The sequence below is a fragment of the Podarcis liolepis genome (genome assembly GCF_965112155.1).
Source record: "Podarcis liolepis genome assembly, chromosome: 13".
Lineage (NCBI taxonomy): Eukaryota > Metazoa > Chordata > Lepidosauria > Squamata > Lacertidae > Podarcis > Podarcis liolepis.
In genome coordinates this window covers 57,307,379-57,331,360 of record NC_139573.1, presented here as the reverse complement: position 1 = coordinate 57,331,360, position 23,982 = coordinate 57,307,379, and the positions used below count along the sequence as shown (strand labels likewise).

Sequence of the window (23,982 nt, the reverse complement as noted above, 5' to 3'; positions counted from 1 at the left end):
AGAGCAGCTAAGCAGCCACAAAGAAACACACACACACACAAGAAAACCCTTTTGCTCCTCCACTCTGCAAGCGCATTTGAGTCCATAGTCTAAAACTACCTCACTGCATCTCTCATCTCCCCTCCCTGCCAGGTATAAGGACGGTCACGATCACATGGGGGAGCACAGAGATGATGAGCGAGAGCTGGCCCCTCGCAGCCCCATCGCATCTGTGTCCTTTGGAGCCTGCAGGGACTTTGTCTTCCGGCACAAGGATTCCCGAGGCAAAAACTCCTCGCGCTACATTGAGGCTGTCAAGCTGCAGCTGGAGCATGGGAGCTTGTTGATGATGAACTTCCCCACCAACCGTTACTGGTACCACAGCCTGCCCAGTCGCAAGAAACTCCTGGCTCCGAGAATCAACCTGACATTTCGAAATGTGATGGTGCTGACCCCAGGGCAATGAGAGAGATGGCTCACTGATTTCCTTCCACACAGTGTTTGTTTGTCTCAAGAGTTTGGCCATCTAGTTTCTTTGTAGGCATGAATAGAGAGTGTTTCCAAGAGTGTGTTTTTTTGTTCCTTTTAGTGCCTTTGTGGTAAAAATAAAAAGGCATTTGGGGTCAAGTACTTGGCTGATCATTGGATTTCAGATGTTAGTATGGCCATGGTTCATATGGTGAATGTCCAGGTGGAGTGGGGTGGGGGGGGGCTATGCTTGCTTTGTAAAATGCAGGGGGCTTGAGGATTTACTAGGCGCTTTGGGTGTAAGTGGCTACAGAAAAGGGAGTGGCCAGCAGGATGGCCAGTAGCCCATGATCATTAGGCAAAAGCTGCTTCTATAATCTTCTCTGAAGCAAAGCAGTAATGAAAGATAAACCTCCCCCGCCACCCTGATGTATATTTCCCTTGTAATACAGGGCTGGGGAGCCTGACCATAGGCCCTTCTGGTTGGTGGCTCCAGGTCCCACCACACCTGGAGGGCCACAGGTTCCCCCAGCCTTGTATCACCAGAGCAACTCTTTAAAAATATTAATTGGATTTTATAGCTTTACAAAAGTAAAAAATGAAGACAGTAAGACAAAAAAACCATCCTGTATTCCCCACCCTCCCACTTCCCTAGTCCTCATCCAGAGCTATTCTTGAGTTTATAGAAACTGGCATGCAAATAACCAGTGAGTCTTGGTCCCTTGGAACCTACTCAGAGTTCAGTTTGCTTAGTAGTTATTGTAGATAGGTATTAACGGTAAAGGTAAAGGGACCCCTGACCATTAGGTCCAGCCGTGGCCAACTCTGGGGTTGCGGCGCTCATCTCGCTTTATTGGCTGAGGGAGCCGTCGTACAGCTTCCGGGTCATGTGGCTAGCATGACGAAGCCGCTTCTGGCAAACCAGAGCAGCGCACAGAAACGCCGTTTACCTTCCCGCCAGAGCGGTACCTATTTATCTACTTGCACTTTGACGTGCTTTCAAAGGTTGGCAGGAGCAGGGACCGAGCAATGGGGGCTAACCCTGTCGCGGGGATTCAAACCTCCGACCTTCTGATCAGCAAGTCCTAGGCTCTGTGGTTTAACCCACAGCGCAACCCACGTCCCCTGTAGATGACAGTTAATCAATTTTCTTGCTCCTATTGAGCTAAAAGTCTTAAGTCTTTAACTGAAGGATTCTTTGGATCTTTCCTTCTGTAGGACCATCCATTTATTTAGTATTTTCCAGACCATAAGGGAGCCAGTCCCTGGCCTCCTAAAAAGCAACCCCGGAAAGAAGCAAGTGGGTGATCAAGGGAGGAGGAGGAGAGGGGTGTTGCAAGAGGCAATACCAGGCAAGGAGGGTGAAATCTTGCAGATCAATGGCTTTGTTATAGAATATCTCAAGACAGGGAGTTCTGTTCATCATCCACCTGACCTAGGAACAAAGGCTACAAAGGTCAGGGCCTCTTCTAATATTATTTCTGGTATGACTCCAAAAGCATAAGGGCTGTAGCTGGTGTTATATCTACTTACAGTAGTCCCATTTAAGTTAAAGCTCATGACTAATGGACATTGATTTCCATGGCTCTCCTCTGAATAGGACATAGTTGGCTGAGGGAGCCGACGTACAGCTTCCAGGTCATGGGGCCAGCATGACTAAGCTGCTTCTGGCGAACCAGAGCAGCGCATGGAAACGCCGTTTACCTTCCCGCCGGAGCGGTACCTATTTATCTACTTGCACTTTGATGTGCTTTCGAACTGCTAGGTTGGCAGGAGCAGGGACCAAGCAACGGGAGCTCACCCCCATCATGGGGATTTGAACTGCCGACCTTCTGATTGTAGCTGGTGCTTTATCTACTTGCAGTCCCATTTAAGTTAAAGCTCATGACTAATGGACATTTCCAGGGGTATCCTCTGAGTAGGACATAGTTGGCTACAACCCATAGTGCTGTACAGCAAGATAAAGGCAAAAGTGGCATTTTAGCTTCAGGCTTACACTCCAGTGATACTGGATAGAGCAGCCTTCCTGGTTCTTTTGGTTGTTAAGGACTCAGTTATGGAAACAGCCATGGCAGATGAGCTCGTTTCCTGCCTGTTACAAAGGTTAATGGAAGTATGGTACATGCCACCATAACCAGCCCACTCTGGGGAGCCCTTGGGGCAATTTCTGAGCCTCAGAAAAGGGGAGAGGGGTGTGACTTTGCAAGTCATGAAATAGCCATAGGAAGCTAAGGCTGGGCCTATGACCTCTCAGGGCTGTGCGGCAGAAGTTCACTCTGGCAGCACAAAGGAAACTTCTCATAGCCAAAAGCTCCTTGAAAAGCAGATTGGTAGATTTTCTGCCACGTGGCATTGAAATGAGTAGTAAATCCAAGATCCTATTGTGACTGATTGCTGCCCGTGAGAGTCATTGTGCTTGTAAACTACAGCACTTTGAAGGGGAAAGAATAATTGCCACAAATCCTAGCCTGAGAGTTTCTGGCAGACTGTGCTTCCACTACAGGTGCTAAGGCCAGGGATGCAGGGTAGCATAAGGGCAGAGAAGAAGAACCACCGCAGTTGTCAACACTGGGGTGTTCTCTTTAGGGTGTGTGACACACCTGTGTTTATTAGTACCAAGCCAGGGTCCTTTTAACTAGTTTTATGCAGCAACAAGACCAGTTCACATAGACGTGAACAGGTTTTCACTTATACCAACACAAAACTGTTTAAGCAAAAACAGCAGTCTACATTTGGCAGAAACAGGTTTATGGTACAAAAGTTTGAAGACTTCAAATCAAGACACAGAGGAGGGTTTTTCCTGGGATGGTGATAGAATCACCCAGAAACAGGAAAAGCTGGTCCATTCCTTGACAAGCTGGACTCTCAAGAGAAATGTGACATAATTATCAGCTCATTGCATCATCATTTTGACAAAGTCATTAAAACATCACTGAAGGCAGAAAGAAGCTGGACACTTTCTGCTTTTCTCTTGCACACACATACTTGAGGCTGCCACGTGAAGAGTCAGCAGTAGATTCCCAGCTACACAGCCAAGTCACGCATTCTCACACCGCCGCCTGCTCCCCCTTGGGAATTTTAGGTAAGCAGCCACGCGGTAAGTCCCCCGTCCCCCCGCTTGACACAGCCAGTTCTGTCTGGATTCAAAATACGATCAAGGCACTTGTAGGTTCTCTTCTTCACTAGGACAAGTTCTTTGCAACTGCTCATCTGACTGATTAGCGCAAAGAAATTCCATCACAACACAGGAAGTGGGATGCTAGAAGGTCTTGAAGTCTGCTGAGAAGATTATTAACACTTAAAACACACTTTTCTAATGCTGCTGTGCATGGCCACGGGGTGAGGGGAGGGCACAATGTTTTGATACAAAGTGCTTGTTCCTGCCACGCAAACACAGACCACTGACCAGGAGCTTATAGGTAGGGGAAGACGTTTGCATGGCAAGACAGAGGGTGTGCCATTGTCCTCAGAAAAGCACACCAGCTGGATCTGCATTCATTTCACTCCTCAGCTCGATGCTCCTGGCTCTGGCGCTGCCGTCTAGAGTGGACACGTTCGTAGAAGAGTAAATAGGCGCTGGACGAAAGGACTTCCTGCAACGTGGTCTTGTGCACCACATCATCTGAAATCCACAACCACTGGTTGCTGGTGGCTAGCATGCTTTTGCAAGTCGGTGGAGATCGGCGATACGTGACAAAGTGTCCTGAGTGCATGTCCCCATGGTGGACCACAACGGCCATCAGGCGGTACAGATATGATGGAGAACTGCCAAATGAAGGAAAAACACAGGAAGGCTGGTTTAGTCCAAGGCAGCAATGGTGCCCTTTGTATTGCCATGAGCAAGAGCATTCTACGGAATGAACTACTAGGGGATCCAGCCTTGTTAAGCAACAACGGCTCCATTTGCAAATTGCTTTCCATGCTCCTGTAGCAGCATCCAGACTTGAGATAAACCAAGCGGGCAAAGGTGTGCTGGGCCTGAATAGGTCAGGATTTCACTGCACTTTTGATACGGGAAGCCCAGACAGCCAACAGAAAATATCAGTGGCATGATGGAACATTAGAACGACTGGAGATTTACTGGTCACTCCGCGAAAAGTTAGAAGTAGTTTCAAATGTTCTTACTTACCTACAGTCAGGTGCTGTCATGTACGGGAAAGCTACTGGGGATGTAAGGAAGGATGGAGAGCAGGTACCATTCATAAAAGAGGATTTGTTGTTGCCCGCCTGTTCCACATCTACGAAAAGACCCCAAAATCATAGTGCATCTTTCTTATTATTAAAACGGGTTGCTTGCTTATTACAGAAGGGGATGCTGCTGTGCCTGGTTTGTACGGTGTCCTTTATTTAAAAAACTGAAAGTTGGTTGTAAACAGCTACATGGCTGCTTTCCTATGGCGACCAAGAATTGCCTCCAGGCAACGAGGCAGCGAAAACTGATCCTTCTGTGGGGGTACAAACTGCTTTTCTGGACTGAGCTGCAAGGTGGCTTTAAACCAGGGGTGGCAACCCTTTAGCCAGAGGGCCACATTCCCTTCTGCTTGCTAGCAATGTGGAGAGCAGATGGCAAAGGGTGTGCAGCAACAGATGTTCCTTTACCTTTGCACAGCTGGCTCCATTCCAGCCATGGAAAAGTTAGGTTTCTACACATAGCCCTCTCTGTCCAGGCAAGATCATATTCCCTCCAGACACAGAGCATGGCCAGAAATGGGCCCCACACAAACCCTCTTAGTTCTAGCTGGAAGAGAATCTTGTCCACACATCTTTCCCAGGCAAGCCACATGGAGGTGGACATTAAAGCTTTTCATATCTGAGACTGGCATAAAGCTAGATCTGGCTGGCCAGCCCAGTTGTCAATTCCAATACAAACACACACGTACACCTCGACCTGCCCCATAGCTGAGGTTAGATGCCACATCTGGTGGAGGGCAGATGGGTGCAGCCTTGTTCACGTGGTCCTATGTATAGGAAGAGCCTGCTGGATCGGGCCAGTGGCCCATCTAGCCCAGCACCCTCTTCTCACAGTGGATGACCTCCCTCAGCAGAGGTTGGATGGCCATCTGCAGGGGGTTGGACTAGATGACCCTCAGGGTCTCTTCCAATTCTATGATAAGGAGCCCAGGTGGGCCAATCATATTGACCCACAGTCTTCCACAGTCTTCCACCTCTTAGCTTCTGGAATGAGCTGGCTTAGCACAAGGACTAACTCCCCTGCTGGCTCTCTCCCTTCCAAGTCCTCATTCATTTTGCTTGCCTACCGGCTTTTGGGTCCGGTGATGCCTGTGGGCTGCCTGCAGGGTTGGGTTTCTGGGCAGGGAAGCGGTGCTTGTAGACATCCATGATGAGGAACTCGCCAAATTGCACATGCTCGTTTCGTTTCAGGGGCATGCCATGGTTGGACCAGCTCAGCCTTTGTAGGTGGATACAGAGACACTGAGGTAGCTGTGGAGCAAAATGTAAAAAAAGGGATGGGAAGGTGGCTGTCCTAGTTCCAAGATGCGTGGTGGACGCCATAGAGGCAGAGGGTTTCCAGCACAGAAGCCACAGAAGGCTTGATTGTTGCCTTCGTCAACCTTGTGCTCTCTAGATGCTTTGGACTACAACTGCCAAATCTTTTGCCTCCTTAGTTTCCGGAATACATGAACTACCCCATTTTCTCCACAACTATCTTGCATGGTAGGCCGCCATAGCTGCATAGGGGTTTGAAGCAAGGTCTTCCCACCCAATGAAACACCAACCATGCCAAACTGAATCGCTCTTTAAAAGCTTTATTCAAAATCCACCGGTATTTCTAATTTTCCAGACATGGAATGAATGGTGTGCAAGTCGATGTATGTGCACACATGTAATCAGAAATTAGGAGTCTAAGCACCACAAGCAGAAAGTTGGTTTTCGCACAAAGCCCAAAGGCAGGTTATGTTCCTTTGGCTGTCCATCGCTTCTCACACAGGTGGGGAGGCCCCCAGAAACCACTGTTACGCACTACAGATGTGTTTGAAAAACAAATAATTCTATAGGTTTCCAAAACCACCAAACTTAAGACTAGTTGTTTAGTTCTTCAACTAGTAGCCCATATTAATACATACAAATATAAGCATTGCCGAAGCATTTAAGATTACAGTGGTACCTCGGGTTACATACGCTTCAGGTTACAGACTCCGCTAACCCAGAAATATTACCTCGGGTTAAGAACTTTCCTTCAGGATGAGAACAGAAATCATGCTCCGGCGGCGCAGCAGCAGCGGGAGGCCCCATAAGCTAAAGTGGTACTTCAGGTTAAGAACAGACCTCCGGCATGAATTAAGTACTTAACCCGAGGTACCACTGTACATTTATTTATTTATCTGCTGGATCTCTCAGTGGCCTTTGATACCATCGACCATAAGATCCTTCTGGACCGTCTAGAGGGGCTGGGAGCTGGGGGCACTGCCATACAGTGGTTCCGCTCCTTCCTCCTGGGCCGTGTCCAGAAAGTGGTGTTGGGGGATGAGTGTTCAGACCCCTGGGCTCTCACTTGTGGGGTGCCTCAGGGTTCCGCCCTATCCCTCATGCTTTTTAACATCTATATGAAGCTGCTGGGAGAGATCATCAGGGGGTTTCGGCTGGGTGTTCATCAGTATGGAGATGATACCCAGCTCTACCTCTCTTTCAAATCAGAACCAGCGAAGATGGTGAAGGTCCTGTGTGAGTGCCTGGAGGTGGTTGGAGGATGGGTGGCAGCTAACAGATTGAGGTTGGATCCTGACAAGACAGAAGTGCTGTTTTGGGGGGACAGGGGCAGGCAGGTGTGGGGGACTCCCTGGTCTTGTATGGGGTAACTGTGCCCCTGAAGGACCAGGTGAACAGCCTGGGAGTCATTGGAGGTGCAGGTCAATTCTGTGTCCAGGGCAGCTGTCTACCAGCTCCATCTGGTATGCAGGCTGAGACCCTCCCTGCCCGCTAACTATCTTGCCAGAGTGGTGCATGCTCTAGTTATCTCCCGTTTGGACTACTGCAATGCACTCTATGTGGGGCTACCTTTGAAGGTGGCTCGGAAACTGCAATTAATCCAGAATGTGGCAGCTAGACTGGTGACTGGGAGTGGCCGCCAAGACCATATAAAACCAGTCCTGAGAGACCTGCATCGGCTCCCAGTATGTTTCTGAGCACAGTTCAAAGTGTTGGTGCTGACCTTTAAAGCCCTGAACAGCCTCGGTCCTGTATACCTGAAGGAGTGTCTCCACCCCTTAGATCCAGCGCCGAGGGCCTTCTGGAAGTTCCTTCACTGCAAGATGTGAGGTTACAGGGAACCAGCCAGAGGGCCTTCTCGGTAGTGGCCCCTGCCCTGTGGAACGCCCTCCCATCAGATGTCAAGGAAATAAGCAACTATCCTACTTTTAAAAGACATTTGAAGGCAGTCCTGTTTAGGGATGTTTTTAATGTTTAATGCTGTATTGTGTTTTTAATATTTGATTGGGAGCCGCCCAGAGTGGCTGGGGATACCCAGCCAGATGGTCGAGGTATAAATAATAAATTATTATTATTATTATATATTATTATTATTTTATAATGATTTGAAATTCAAACTTGAACTGACTTAGTAAGTTGAGAATCTTATTTGGTAAACAAAGAAAGGGGGGAACATTTTATTTCTTTTCTTTTTCCCTCTTATATTTTAAAAGGCAAGTTGCATAAAGTGTGATATTGCAGCCGGCTGAATTTATTGACAGCATTTTGCTAATTTGGTGTAGTTTGCATACATTATTTTGATTCTTGGTAAAGAAGACAGAGGTGCCTGGCGTGCTCTGGTCCATGGAGTCACGAAGAGTCAGACACGACTAAACAGCAATAAAGAAAATAAGAAACTGCTCTTATGGTGATCTTGGAAACTCCATGCTAAGACGGTTTTCTTACCTTCCCCAGTTTTAGCTGTTTGACAAATGTTGTTCTCTGGTTCTCCATGATTTGCCCAGTCCCTTCTTCGGCCTGAATCTGGGGGTGGGTGGAGGAAGCCAAAATGAATTATAAACCAAGCACGTATGGTACAGGCACAGACCACTCTGAGAACTCTATAGTATGATCACATTTTACCTGTAATTAACTTGCGCAATTTCAACCTTGTGCAGTTGAAAGCTGGCCAGCTGAAATTGCGCAAATAAATTGCACACTACCCCTTTGTGCTGGGTTTTCCCAGCTCATCAAGAGCTTTGAAGCTCTCTGCCTTGCTTATCAGGCAAGTCCTGCTCAGTGTGCAGGCTCTGGGATGCTCTTGCAACATCTCATGGGGCTGCCCAAGTTTTTGCAAGCTCTCGCAAGAGCATCGCAGAGCCCAGGCTCTGTTTGGGGGTGGGTGGGAGTCCTGCCTGCTGCACCAGCTCCATAAGATAAGGATGGTTGCACACGGGAGGTTTGAGTATACATGTTTTGGCATACATGCACCATCCCTGTGCAAGATGCGACCATACTGTACTACTTACTAAATGTACTACATTTGATGTATCCAGGTAATAGCAATCCTGAAGCAGATGGCATAATTCACAAGCACTGTAAATTTTGCATTTTAAGCTTTACTCGGAGGTGGAGGAGAATCCTTTAAGCTGGTCTTTCGAACCATGGGCAGCTTACCCACATCGAAAAACCAGGATGGTGCCTAGTGTAAGACCATGGAAGGGTTATCAGCCATTCTAAGAGCCGCAGGTGGGTCATAGTTCCTGCAACAGAAAAGGCTCCCCACAAAAACCATGAATGGGGCGCAGCATCTTCTGCAACTTCAAGATCCACAACATCAGCCAGAAACACAAAAAACCCCAACCACCCTGTTTCTAAGCCCACAAGAGGACCAGGAAGAGAATGGAGTACCTAGGAAATAAAAGCATCTTTCAGATGTATCAAGGGGCAATTAATCTGCACCAAATGCACCAGGGGAGGGGGTCACTGCAATCAAGAGACTTACTTTTGTGCAATTGTCACACAAGACGTCCTTGACTGACTCGGTGGAGATGAAGTGGTGGAGGCACTGGTCCAGGGTCAGTGGGTGGCCCTGTGGAGGAGGGGTGGGGGAGTAAAACAGGAAGTGCTGGCACACGTCCTTAAACCCCGTGAGTCAGAAAAGGGCTGTGCTTGGGCAGCTGCAAGGGATTCCCACAGGAGGGTGCCTTACCCACACGGTGGCAGGGATGCTCAGGGAAAGGCTGTCAAAAGTGTCGTATCTGAGGGGACTCTGAAAGAAAAAGAGCCCAAATGTCTCAACGAGGATTTATAACGTAAACACCTTACTTCTCGCTCCCCCCAACTTTCATGATGATGCTCTTTGCCTGCCTGGGCAGAGAATAAAGAGATGGGGGGAGGTCTAGGAAACCCTTTTGAAATGAACCCTGCCGTACCAAAGAGCAGAGTCACATACACAACTCCGCCAACCTTACCCTCTGCCCCTTCCCACCACTGGAATGAGCCCCACCAACCCCACCCGAAGTTTAAAGAGGCTCCCCTCTCCTGCACTAAAGCACTACCAAGGACAACAACTCTTCAAAGCAGGCTGCCCACCCTGGAAGCAATAACACCCACCAAAGAATAGTCTCAGTTGTGGGGAGCAGAGGGTCACCCCCTTGGCAGCTCCTCTTCAGCCCATCTACATGGGAAGTGACTCGGTCCTCCCTGGGTCTTAGCTCCACCCGCCCATTGATTTCCTGCAACCTGTATGCCTCTTTCTCTCACACAGACTTACGGACCTGGTGTTTGCAATGCTTGCAGACCATGTTGCTCGTCAACCTGCCATGAAAAGGATGCTGCAACTTCCAGTGACTCAACACAGGAGGAGGAGGAGGCCCTACAAACCAAAATAAAGGTTGTTCCGTCTGACTCTTCTATTGTTTTGCCAGACACTGTGACTGGTGCCCTCCTGATAATCTTGTATCTGGAAACACCAGGATAGGGTTAGGCTAGTTTAAAGACTTTAGGTGCCAGGCAAAAATGTTCCTCTTCAGCAAGGCTGAACTACTACAGAAAGGGCTGAACTACTCAATGCCTTCTTTGCCTCAGTCTTCTCCGATAAAGAAAACAATGCCCGACCTGAAGAATTTGGAGCAAATGATTCAGCAAAGGAAACACAGCCCAGAATAACTAAGGAGATAGTACAAGAATATTTGGCTAGTTTAGATGTATTCAAGTCTCCAGGGCCAGATGAACTGCATCCAAGAGTATTAAAAGAACTGGCAGATGTGATCTCAGAACCACTGGCAGTCATCTTTGAGAATTCCTGGAGAACAGGCGAAGTCCCGGCAGACTGGAGGAGGGCAAATGTTGTCCCTATTTTCAAAAAGGGGAAAAGAGAGGACCCAAATAATTACCGCCCAGTCAGTCTGACATCAATACCAGGGAAGATTCTGGAGCAGATCATTAAGCAAACAGTCTGTGAGCACCTAGAAAGGAATGCTGTGATCACCAATAGTCAGCATGGATTTCTGAAAAATAAGTCATGTCAGACTAACCTGATCTCGTTTTTTGACAGAATTACAAGCCTGGTAGATGAAGGGAACGCAGTGGATGTAGCCTACCTTGATTTCAGCAAGGCATTTGACAAGGTGCCCCATGATATTCTTGTAAAGAAGCTGGTAAAATGTGGTCTTGACTATGCTACCACTCAGTGGATTTGTAACTGGCTGACTGACCGAACCCAAAGGGTGCTCATCAATGGTTCCTCTTCATCCTGGAGAAGAGTGACTAGTGGGGTGCCACAGGGTTCTGTCTTGGGCCCGGTGTTATTCAACATCTTTATCAACGACTTGGATGATGGACTCAAGGGCATCCTGATCAAATTTGCAGATGACACCAAACTGGGAGGGGTGGCTAACACCCCAGAGGACAGGATCACACTTCAAAACGACCTTGACAGATTAGAGAACTGGGCAAAAATAAACAAGATGAATTTTAACAGGGAGAAATGTAAAGTATTGCACTTGGGCAAAAAAAATGAGAGGCACAAATACAAGATGGGTGACACCTGGCTTGAGAGCAGTACATGTGAAAAGGATCTAGGAGTCTTGGTTGACCACAAACTTGACATGAGCCAACAGTGTGACGCGGCAGCTAAAAAAGCCAATGCAATTCTGGGCTGCATCAATAGGAGTATAGCATCTAGATCAAGGGAAGTAATAGTGCCACTGTATTCTGCTCTGGTCAGACCTCACCTGGAGTACTGTGTCCAGTTCTGGGCACCACAATTCAAGAAGGACACTGACAAACTGGAACGTGTCCAGAGGAGGGCAACCAAAATGGTCAAAGGCCTGGAAACGATGCCTTATGAGGAACGGCTAAGGGAGCTGGGCATGTTTAGCCTGGAGAAGAGGAGGTTAAGGGGTGATATGATAGCCATGTTCAAATATATAAAAGGATGTCACATAGAGGAGGGAGAAAGGTTGTTTTCTGCTGCTCCGGAGAAGCGGACACGGAGCAATGGATCCAAACTACAAGAAAGAAGATTCCACCTAAACATTAGGAAGAACTTCCTGACAGTAAGAGCTGTTCGACAGTGGAATTTGCTGCCAAGGAGTGTGGTGGAGTCTCCTTCTTTGGAGGTCTTTAAGCAGAGGCTTGACAACCATATGTCAGGAGTGCTCTGATGGTGTTTCCTGCTTGGCAGGGGGTTGGACTCGATGGCCCTTGTGGTCTCTTCCAACTCTATGATTCTATGATTCTATGATTCTATGATTCTATGATTCTATGATTCTATGATTCTATGATTCTAAGGCCTTTGGCCAATAGACATGTGATACCCTTTTAAATGTGTTTGGGGGCGTGTATTGGTTTGTTGTTCTTATTTTTACTAAGTATTTTGTGGTTTTTATATTGCAATTTTATGTTGTGAAGCACACTGAGATCTGCGAATGAAGGGTGCTACACAAATTTAATAATGTTATTAGACAAGGTTAAAGAGTGATTCCAATAGCCTTTCAGCTCCTGCCACAGTCGCCCCATGCAGACAACAAAATCAGGCCATAGCCCAGAGGTGTTTGGGTTTTTATATCACTAGTACAAATAGTATCTGCTACATTTCACCAAATCAGAAAAGTGTTTTTACCTCTTGTCCTGGAGCATATTTGCTTTTGTAGAATTTCTGGCTTCTATACAGACAAATACAAAATAAAGTTAGTTTTTAAAAAGAAAACACTTTCCACATGCTGATATCTTTACTATTGCACACTTAAGTGACAAGGGTGGTATCCAACTCAGTTATACTCAAGAGTAGATCCATTGACACTGATGGGCCTAATGTTAATTAACTTCAGTGAGTCCATTCGGAATTATACTTGGCTGAATACCACTCCAGGCAGTACAGGGAAGCACAACTTTGAAAAACAGCTTAAAAGCAGAATCTTACGTAGGTCTCTTCAGCTGGGCAGCCCACCAAATTATAAGAACATAATAGGAGCCTGCTGGATCAGGCCAATGGAGGCTCACCTAGTCCAACACCTTGTTCTCACAGCGGCCAACCAGATGCCTCTTTTGGAAAACCCAAAGGCGCACAAGAGCCCTCTCCCCTTCTGTGGTTTCAGAAGCCTTGCTGCCTCCAACTAATTTTATAAACTTCCATGTCACCTCTTACTCACCTTTTCTCTAGATGAAAAGTCCCAAATGCTGCAACCTTGCCTATAGGAAAGGTTGCTTTGCAGCCCCCGTGTCTCTTGAGTGCTCACCTCCAGAGAATGCACATCAAACAGATGCACGACCCGCAGCTGGCGGTCCCATTCATCTTCCAGCGAGGAGGTGAGGACATGGAACAGCTCGTGAGCATCCTACCGAAAGAGCACCCGAAAGCTCAGAATGCCAGGCCAAGCTCACCAGAAAAGTAGACAACAGGGGATAATGTATGTAGCCCTTGAGGTACATTTTTGCAGCTCCCAAGAAAAAAATTGAATCCTGAAAATTCAGCTTGCATTTTTAGATGGACCTTCAGCAAGGCAACATGGAAGATCAAGAGGCCAGGGTTCCTTCACAGCAGGTTGGGGGGAAAACATATTTCATGTCTACTGAGCAGATTTGTGTGCAGAAGTTCCCAGATTCACACCTTGCCATCCCCCATCAAAGGGATCTGAGGTGGCAGATCTGGGAAAGGCCTCCCTCTGACCTCAGAGAACTGCTGATTGTCCAAGACAACAATGCAAAGCTGGGCGGTCTAATAGTCTGACTCACCTTAAGGCGGCTTCCCACATATCTGCATGCAGGAGAAGAATTAAAAAAAGGTAACACTAGAGTTGTGCTTCAGACAGAGATGCAGCGGGCAGGCAGTCTCCTTTGTGCACTGAGTGGGGATGGTTGGCTTTCACACAGCCTTCAGCAAGTTTCAAAAGTAATCAAGGGGTGTGTGGAGGAGGGCAGAAGTGGGGTGAGGTCTGGGGAGAGTCCTGAAGGCCAGACATGGGGGTCTTAAGGTCTGCATTCAGACCACAGGTTCCCCACCCTTGCAGTGAGTATTCAGGCCTTTTCCCACCCACTTAAAAAGGCAGCGCAAAGCAGTTAAAATAAACTGGGAAGGCTGTAAATCAAGGGTGAAGAACCAGTGGCCCTCCAGGGGCTGCTGATTCCAACTCCCATCAGTCCCAGCCAGGACAGCCAGCCATCATGGGTGATGTGAGCCATAATCCACTAAAATCTGGAGGGCAGCAGGCTCTCCACATCTGCTGTAAACAAAGCCACAATTCTTTAACGTAACACAAGAGCCCTGCTGGATCAGACCATCTCGTCCAGCAACCTCCTTCCGATACTGGGAAGTATCTGGAAAGGCTGCACGAGATGAGAGAGCAATAGTCCTCTCCCGCTCGTGTCCCCCAGCGACTGGCTTTTGCTTGTTATGTGCCAGATGTCATGGCTGTAGAAAACAACAGCAACAGAGAAGCATACTCTGGTGCCTTACACCACTTGGGTAGCTACCTGCTCTTCGAAAGAGGAGATCTGCCACCTGTACATCCTCAGGACCTCCAGCAAGCAGCTTGCATCCAGGAAGTCATCTTCAGTCACCTCTTGGCAGGATAAAGCTGAATGCATCAAACACAAAATAGTCAATGCAGACCACGCACAGAAATGAATTCACTCATCCTAAACATGCATTCCTCTTATTCTACAGAAAGTTCTCTCCACTTGTGTAAACGGAATTAAGTAAAACCATCTTGCCCAGCATTCTTCTTTCCACAGTGGCCTTTGGGAAGCCTCCAAGTGGGGCACCAGCGCAACAGCCCTCTCTCCACTCATGCCCCCAGCAGCCAGTCCTTGAGGCACAGAGCCCCCACCCAAGACTGGAGGCAGAGCAGTCTTCCTGACTAACAGCCTTATCCTCCATGAATTGCCAAACCTCCTTTAAAGCTGTGCAATTTGGTGGCCATCACTACAACCAGTGGGAGCAAATTCCAGAAGTTTAACTGTGTGGAGAATCACCTCCTTTTGTCTGTCCTGAATCTTCCAGCATTGAGCTTTATGGGATAGCGCCACTGGGTTCTAATATGATGAGATATGTTTTGGGCTCCATAGCACCTTTATAGGAAAGAACAGAGCAGTTCAGATAGATGCTGGCAATGTAATACTTATAATGCCTCTTGTGGGGATGTCCTGTGGTGTCTTCTGTTTGGACAGAAATTGCTGTTCATATTGACTGTTTTGGAAAAATTCTTGATACTTGTGAATGACCATACACAATTATATTCCTATGATGTGAGGACTATCAGATAGGCAACAAAAGTTGATCCTGTGAGCCCTTACAGTTGCAGAGACGTATGCTGGAAGGATAAACACTCACCATGCATTACTCAGTGGTCTGAAGATCTCATTGCCCTTTCTATGATTGAATGTGTATCTTATCTGGTCATTTGGATATCTTTTTGGGACATGTGGTCTACCTATGTTAATATATGTTTTGAAGAGGATTGATTGATTATTCTTATTGTTAATGAGACAGTTCAGGAAAGTGATTGCCAGTATTCTTGGTACAGTGGAACCTCGGGTTAAGTACTTAATTCATTCCGCAGGTCCGTACTTAACCTGAAACTGTTCTTAACCTGAAGCACCACTTTAGCTAATGGCGCCTCCTGCTGCTGCCACACCACTGGAGCACGATTTCTGTTCTCATCCTGAAGCAAAGTTTTTAACCTGAAGCACTATTTCTGGGTTAGCGGAGTCTGTAACCTGAAGTGTATGTAACCTGAAGCGTATGTAACCCGAGGTACCACTGTATATCTCATATAACATTTGTACGTCATTTTACAATCTTAGCTTGGAGGTGCTTTTTCCCATAAGGTATGTGATGCTAAGTATTTGTAGGTACTGTTTACTGTACTGTTTACCTTTAGTCTGTTGTTCTTTTTTAAACACTGTTTTCTTGTTTTGAGGTTTGCAACTGTTTTCTCTACTTATGTAACAAATTAAATTAAGACATATAGTGGAACCTCAGTTGTCAAACGTAATCTGTTCTGGGAGACCGTTCAACTTCCACAACATTTGACAACTGAGGCACAAAAAGCAAAAGCCATAAAAAAATGGAGACATGCACCTCGGAAGCCATTTGACTTCCAAGGTGCGTTCGAAAACAGCAGCATTCACTTCCGGGTTGTCGGCATTCAAAAGTCAAAATGTTCGACTTCCGAAGTGTTTGACAACTGAGGTTCCACTGTGCTTGATAAAAGGAAAAGAAGCGGCTTGCTTCATGCTTTGTGTTATGCACCCAAAATAACACAAAGGGACCTTTACCTTTCAGGAGGTGGAGCAAGGTCAGGGACAAATACTTCCCAGACGTCTCACTCTGGCTGACCCGGTACTGAACTGTGAATCCTTCCAGCCATTTGATGAAGGATGGACAAGCAGACAGCCCCTGGAGAAGTGAGTTCATGAAGCATGTGTTTCCCAGGTTGAGAAGACCTGGCACTAGCCCTGGGGGGAAAATACATCACTGCAATTGCTGCAACCTTCTGAACACAGCCTTCCTGCTTTTACTCTCCAGTCCCTCTGCTCTGCCCTGCCCTAAATGCTGCTCCTTGTCCTGCCATTTGCAGAATGCCTCACCTGACACCATCATCACACAGCTCTAGGCAGGAGACAGAAACACTCCTTTTCCACCAGCCCCTGGGCTCTTACTTATATGTGGTCTCCTGGAGTAGGTGGAATGTTTTAATCCTGCCTTTTAAAAATAGGATTGTCTTTTAGATTTTTCTTTGTTTTTCTTTTATGCTGGTTTTAATGTATAGGCTTCCTTTATTACATTTCAAGTAGTGTTGAGTTATCTTGGTAAACAAGCTCCCAATGAATTTAATAAACGAACATTTTTTCTGCATGTTGTTCTGACCTTATTCCTCCATTTGCACTCCCCGCCCTCCCGCTCCCAATTAAACTTCTTGGACTTACTTCCAAACATCTCTGTGGTCTTGCTCTTCCTTATTAATCTTCCCTTCTTTCTCTCTACCAGCAAAGGGAACCCGCAGCCCTCCAGATGTTGCTGGACTCCAACTCCCATCATCCCTGAGTGCTGGCCATGCTTGCTGGGGTTGATTGGAGTTGGGAGTACAAAAACCTTTGGAGGGCTTCAACTTCCCCATCCCTGCAGTTTACACTCCCATCATTCTGCACGTATCAGCTGCATCCTCCTATAGTTCAGGGATGGGGAACATCTGCAGCCCTCTAGGTGCTGTTGGTCTCCAACTGCAATCAGCATGGTCAGTGGCCAGGACGATGGGAGTTGGCAACAACACCTGAAGGTCCAGTTTTCCCCATCCCCATTTTAGTTGGAAACCCTTCCACCTGACATCAGTCTTTCTTTCTGCTTTTGATTCTAGAGGGTCAAAAAGCATTTGTTCACTCTGTTTAGTCCCAACTGCTGTCTTCTTCCATTTTGCTTTCCTTCCTCCGGTTTTTAATTTTAAGACAATCATCCTGCAGACAGGGCCTCAGTTATGTTTTAGTTTTCTGTATGGCCACCACTGGCCATTTTAAGCACAACAACACACCTTCAAAAAAGACAAAAGGGCTCTCCTGTTGGGATTCAGTGGCCAAGGAAGAGACCCCAATATTTATATGAGACTCTTTTTGTTGGGATCAGGAGATGCCAGGTGCAAACTCACCTGCCCCACTCACTCCTCCCTAGTCTCTCTTTCATTTACCTTTCCTGCGTTTTTTTCTCTCTGTGATGGGGCCCCATAAGACATAGATGCTTGCAGCAAGAGCAGCTGCAATCCCACCAATCACTCCCCAATTCTTCATTACTTTATACCTAAGAAGAAAAGAGAGAGAGGTGAACCCAATATACATCTGTAAACAAACAGCCCAAAATATTACACTGGAACTCCAGAATACAGCCAGTACCTTGGTCGTCAAATGGAATCCATTCTGGAAGTCTGTTCGACTTCCAAAAATGTTCAAAGACCAAGGCACAGCTTCCGATTGGCTGCAGGAGCTTCTTGCACTCAGTCGGAAGCCGCAGAAGCCACATCAGATGTCCAGCTTCCAAAGAACGTTCACAAACCAGAACACTCACTTCTGGGTTTGCGGTGTTTGGGAGCCAGAACGGACGCGTACCAAGGCATTCAACAACCAAGGTACGACTGCAGAGCTATAATTGGGGGCGGGGGGGGGGGATAAACATTATTTGAGATTTTGGCAAGGACACTTTTTATATGACATTCCTTTATTGCATAGGAAAGGGAACCATCATTTTCAATACAACTCTCATGACAATCCTGACAAATCTGGAACTATATTTGATAATCAGATAATGCTGATATTCTTGACTTGGACTCCCCCACTCGGCCGTCATGAAGATCCCCGGGTGACCTAGGAGGCCAGTCGCGGCCTTCTCTCGGGGGATTAAATGAGGAGGGGGAGGCGGGGCCGGGGAAAGCGGCGGCGGCGGCGGCGAAGCAGAAGCGGGACGCTGCCCCTGAACCCCGCGGGGCCTCCTGGATCCCGACCAGCATCTTGCTTCCAACGCCCCCCCCCCGAAGCCTGCAGGCGCAGAGGGAGACTGCGGCCATTCCGCCCCCGCCGACTGACCTGGCCGCCCCTCCGGCCCGGAAGAGCCGCCTGGCCGCCCTCCTGCCGAGCTCCTCCACCCCGCGGCGGCTCAGCAGCATCCCGCCCTGAAGCGCGTCGGGCGCGCGGGGAAGGGAGACGGCGGCGGAACGGAAGCGGCGGGGCAGCCGGACTTCCCCAGCAACGGGCCCGCCCCGCCGCCGCTCTCCGCGCGCCCTGGTTGCTAAGGCGTGCGCCGCTCTGAGGCTCCCGCCCGCCGCCCGGCCCCGCGCAGAGGGTTCCTGTCGCCAGGATCAGTGCCGGGTCCACGAATAAGCCAAACAAGCTGTAGCTTCGGGCCCCCAAAAAATTAAAGGGGGAAAAAACTTGGATGTACACTTCCAAAATATAAGATAAAAAAACAAATAAAACCTACATAATAATTATTTCACTATTAATATACTTCTTCTTAATTGTATTTCACTATTAATATACTTCTTCTTAATTGTATTTCACTATTAATATACTTCTTAATTGTATTTCACTATTAATATACTAATTCTTAATTGTATTTCAGTTCAACAATTACTTTGATAAAATACATATTTTGTTATGTGCAAATGGCTTTAGATACCCATTACGTCCATAAATTACCATGTAGCATATTTTCAACACAAAAAACAGCAACAATTTGTTGTCGACAAAGGACAGCTGGACATATAAAGGGCCCCATTACCGTCAGTAGCTGAGGGCCTCATCAAACCTAAATCCGGCCCTGTCCTTCACCCTTGATTTTAATTGTTCTCCATATATTCCCGAGGGGAAAAGAGGAAAGCAAAAAGCGTTCCTGATTTGCCTGTGTTAGTTTAAATGCGCCCGAGGAGAAAGAGAGAGAAAAAGGCAAAGCACTTTAAACAAAACAGAAAAAAACAGAAAATACATTTTACTTGGGAGTAAGGTCCTAGTGAATTCAAAAGGGGCTTGCTTTTGAGTAGAATCAGGCAGTAAATAGACAATGCTCCTTATGAATAACAAGCCACATGCATAATATTTGTTAAGTGTTAAGGTATAGTAAAATTCAATTTAAAACAAGAAGAATGCAACAAAGAGGGAACCATTGGGATGGCACAAGCGAGAAAGCTGTGGCCTGAAGTAAACTCAAGAATGTGCTGCACCATCTGCTTGAGTCAATTTTTTAAAATTGTAAACCACATTGGCAGGAGGAGGGCAATAAATAAAATCAAGCAACGAATACAATTAACTATATTAAACAGTAGAATAGAGCTGATACTTAACATCAGAGCTGACAATAACCCTTAATTAAGAGCAGCTGCTGATTCCTAGACAATAGGGGGCTGGGGGCTTCCTACATAAACCGCTTCATGTGCCTTGGTAGAAAGGTGGTTGCTGTTGTTTACTCGTTTCCGACTCTTCGTGACCCCCTGGACCAGAGCACGCCAGGCACTCCTGTCTTCCACTGCCTCCCGCAGTTTGGTCAAACTCATGCTGGTAGCTTCGAGAACACTATCCAACCATCTCGTCCTCCATCGTCCCCTTCTCCTTGTGCCCTCCATCTTTCCCAACATCAGGGTCTTTTCCAGGGAGTCTTCTCTTCTCATGAGGTGGCCAAAGTCTTGGAGCCTCAGCTTCAGGATCTGTCCTTCCAGTGAGCGCTCAGGGCTGATTTCCTTCAGAATGGAGAGGTTTGATCTTCTTGCAGTCCATGGGACTCTCAAGAGTCTCCTCCAACACCATAATTCAAAAGCATCCATTCTTCAGCGATCAGCCTTCTTTATGGTCCAGCTCTCACTTCCATACATCACTACTGGGAAAACCATGGCTTTAACTATACGGACCTTTGTTGGCAAGGTGATGTCTCTGCTTTTTAAGATGCTGTCTAGGTTTGTCATTGCTTTTCTCCCAAGGAGCAGGCGTCTTTTAATTTTGTGACTGCTGTCACCATCTGCAGTGATCATGGAGCCCTAGAAAGTAAAATCTCTCACTGCCTCCATTTCTTCCCCTTCTATTTGCCAGGAGGTGATGGGACCTGTGGCCATAATCTTCGGTTTTTTGATGTTGAGCTTCAAACCATATTTTGCGCTCTCCTCTTTCACCCTCATTAAAAGGTTCTTTAATTCCTCCTCACTTTCTGCCATCAAGGTTGTGTCATCTGCATATCTGAGGTTGTTGGTATTTCTTCCAGCAATCTTTATTCCGGCTTGGGATTCATCCAGCCCAGCCTTTCGCATGATGAATTCTGCATATAAGTTAAATAATCAGGGAGACAATATACAGCCTTGTCATACTCCTTTCCCAATTTTGAACCAATCAGTTGTTCCATATCCAGTTCTAACTGTAGCTTCTTGTCCCACATAGAGATTTCTCAGGAGACAGATGAGGTGATCAGGCACTCCCATTTCTTTAAGAACTTGCCATAGTTTGCTGTGGTCGACACAGTCAAAGGCTTTTGCATAGTCAATGAAGAAGAAGTAGATGTCTTTCTGGAATTCTCTAGCTTTCTCCATAATCCAGCGCATGTTTGCAATTTGGCCTCTGGTTCCTCTGCCCTTTCGAAATCCAGCTTGCACTTCTGGGAGTTCTCGGTCCACATACTGCTTGAGCCTGCCTTGTAGAATTTTAAGCATAACCTTGCTAGCGTGTGAAATGAGTGCGATTGTGCGGTAGTTGGAGCATTAGTTGGCACTGCCCTTCTTTGGAATTGGACCACATCAGCAAGGGGGGGGGGAATCTGGTCATCTGGGCAGCCCAAGACCTCCATCCACACTGCTCAGGCTTGCGCCCCAGGGAGGTCACTTGAGTGCGGCTGACGCAGTGGTTTGACTTCACCCCTGGAGTGAAGTCCGAGACAGACAGGTGCCAACAACTATGTAACAGCCATAACAGACTCACTAACACAGACCTTTCTTGTGCACCTCCAATTCCTCCTGCTCATGCACACACATCACACGCTCAAACTATTTCCTTTTTTATCAGCATTCAAAAACTGTCTTTGTTTGCTCTAATGTATCAGGAATGTAGAAGCAGCTGTGAAGTGTGGAGGGGGAGAAGACAAATGATAATTGTGTGCTTCACAACTGCAGCAATGTGCATGCCTTTCTAAAGGGGCCCAGGATGCACTCCCACTGCCTCGGTGGGTTCTGTCCCACACCCTGCCCCCCCCATCCAGCTGCTCATAAGCTCTCAAACACCTGTTCAGCAGACACTCTTCCACAAAGCTACTGAAGTTCAGCCACAACACCACAAATACCAGAAAGCTGTTTTGAAAGAGCCATCAAGGTCAAACCAGTAATTAGTTCTCAGAGGGCTGGAGAAAATGCATGTCATTCAAGGGCTAGTCACTAGCAGCTCTTGCCCTCTCAAAACACCCCATAAAGTGCTATGTGTTGCATATTTCTTTCATATACAAGGTTCCTGCTGCTTCCTTCTGTTGGCTTCTGTTTCACTCTCTGCTGGTTTTTACACCTATTTTCATTCCAGCAGCCAGGATTTTTAACCTAAGGTAGCTTTACCACCAGAAACAGATGAACTCCCCACCACCCTGCAAATCATCTTTTGTTCCCCACAATTTCTGAGGGGATTTGGAATGGACAGGATCTGGCATGTTTGCATTATCCCAGCAATACTTATGTTATCTTAACATTTTAGCAGCTAAAAAGATTCCTAGACACTGGCGGAGGAACGGGGGGGGGGGGGTGTAGGGAGCAGACCACCCCCGGCACCACTATTCTGGTAGGGTGCCATCGTGGCGCCCCCCCAGACACGTGCCGTGCACCCCTGCGCACCAGGCGCCACGCCCACAGAATGTGTGCCACGCTCCCAGGATGCACGCCATGCCCCCGCCTGCTCTCCGCCCCCCCCCATAGCGGAGCATGCGGCTTCGCCACTGCTCCTAGATTGGTTTGCTTATCAATATAAACAGGAGAAGACTGTCTCAGAGCAAAAGGAAAAAGGGATGGGGAGGGAGGAGATAAAAACAAAAGTAAACTCAGGGCCAAGTTACAGGTTGTTATAATAACCAGCTGGGATGGAAACTGTTCAGATAGTCTGATGGGATGGTTGCTGCTGTGTATTCATTGAGGCACAGCCAAAGGCAATTGGTATCTCAAAAAAACATCCCTGTTCCCCTTCCCTCTCTCTACTCTGCGGCCTCATGGAAGGGCTCAACTAGCCACCTTGTAAGGTGCCTGGTATTCTGATCCTATTTTTTGTCAATGGAAAGGGGTAACATAGGCCGCTGCCTCAGATACCAGGTCATGCTATATGTCCATCTCACCCAGTATTGTCTACTTTGACTGACAGCAGCTCTCCGTGATCTTAGGCAGGGACCTTCCATGCCACTTCCTACCAGACCCTTTTTAAAGATGCCCAAGTATTGGACTTTCATGCGCCTCACAAAGTCTCCTTCCACAACCACTCTGCTCATCTCTGGACTGACACAGCAAGCCTATCTCATGGGTGGGTGGGGCACTTTTTATTTTACCTTTTTATGGTACTTTTAAAAAGACTTGACACATTTATGGTGGCAGAAGCTTTCAAAGACAGAAGGGTATAACTTCACTGGATATAACTTCATGAAACGAAGTGGACCTGAGCCAGCCCCAAAGAGAAAACTCTGGTTTCTTCTTCATCAGCATTTCCCCCCACTTCTCTGAGCCTTGCAGGCTGAGCGCAGTGACAGAGCAGCCGCTTTCCACATGAAAAAGTCCCAGTCCCAGACAGCACCTCCAGGTAGGGCTGGGAAGGAGTCCTGCCTCAAACCTTGGAGTGCTGCGACCAGTCAGTGTAGACAGTATTGAGCAAGGTGGACCACTGCTGAGGGTTCCCAGTTAAACCAGCCCTGGAGCAACAAGGACTGGACTCTTACCTCATTCTTAAGGGGAAGGACCATAGCTCAGAGGTAGAACACCTGCTTTGCATGCAGAAGTTCCACATTCAATTCCTGGCATTGTCAGGGCTGGGAAAGGCTTCTCCCTGAAGCCCTGGTGCTGGTCAGTGTAGACAGAGTCAGAGGGTCCAAGAGTCTTCCCATGTTCTCCCTCTCTCATCACACGAGAACTCAGACATCCAGTGAAGCTGAACCTTGGAAGATAAAAGAAAGTCCTTCTTCACACAACACATAGTTAAACTATGGGACCCACGTCCACAGGAGGCCACCAGCCTGGGTGGCTTTAAGGCGACCAGACAAATTCGTGGAGGAGAAGGCCCTCCATAGCTACCAGGCGCAAGGGCTCTGCTCCGCCACCACCTTCAAAGGCAGCAACGCGTCTGAATACCAATTGCTGGAAACCACAAGAAGGCGTTTGGTTGGCCAATGTGAGAACAGGATGCGGGGCTAGATGGGCCATTGGCCTGATCCAGCAGCTGCCTCTTCTGATGTTCTTACCAGTCTCCTAGCAAAAACTGGTATCGCACCTTGGAGCTTAGGGATAAAGCTAAATGGGAAGGGAATTGGCCGATTCCTGTGGTCAGACAGAGGGAGTTGGCTGCTCCTGCAGCTCTCTGCTCTTTGTATTTCCTCCTCGTTTCCCTCCTCCTCCTCCTCCTCCTCTTTTT

At 47.4% G+C, this 23,982-nt stretch overlaps 3 protein-coding genes across 19 annotated transcripts in view; 1 reads left to right on the top strand and 2 right to left on the bottom strand.

Moving 5' to 3' along the window:
• The window catches only part of ALKBH2 (alkB homolog 2, alpha-ketoglutarate dependent dioxygenase), a 34,939-nt gene extending 34,333 nt beyond the window's left edge, over positions 1-606 (top strand). For all 7 annotated transcript variants that reach the window (XM_083471006.1, XM_083471004.1, XM_083471002.1 and 4 more), the window contains one exon: positions 133-606. In XM_083471006.1, coding sequence (XP_083327132.1) covers positions 133-445 — 313 coding nt within the window. In that variant the 3' untranslated portion in view covers positions 446-606. The remainder of the gene's footprint in view (positions 1-132) is intronic.
• Positions 1-23,982, bottom strand: part of UNG (uracil DNA glycosylase) — an 81,737-nt gene that overhangs the window by 13,272 nt on the left and 44,483 nt on the right. The window lies entirely within an intron of this gene.
• On the bottom strand, positions 3,179-23,967 carry USP30 (ubiquitin specific peptidase 30). 11 transcript variants are annotated; one of them, XM_083470974.1, is made up of 14 exons: positions 23,842-23,967; positions 23,294-23,508; positions 17,562-17,671; positions 16,159-16,338; positions 14,353-14,456; positions 13,119-13,217; positions 12,503-12,545; positions 10,155-10,252; positions 9,587-9,646; positions 9,380-9,466; positions 8,341-8,418; positions 5,706-5,889; positions 4,577-4,685; positions 3,179-4,212 (listed from the first exon to the last, which is right to left on the bottom strand). In XM_083470974.1, the coding sequence occupies exons 2-14, from the start codon at positions 23,359-23,361 to the stop codon at positions 3,948-3,950; spliced, it is 1,485 nt and encodes a 494-aa protein (XP_083327100.1). In that variant the 5' UTR covers positions 23,362-23,508; positions 23,842-23,967; the 3' UTR covers positions 3,179-3,947. The 11 variants fall into 11 exon arrangements, with proteins under 11 accessions (XP_083327100.1, XP_083327096.1, XP_083327099.1 ...); XM_083470970.1 differs by having other exon boundaries at positions 13,032-13,217; positions 23,813-23,944; XM_083470973.1 differs by having other exon boundaries at positions 23,813-23,944.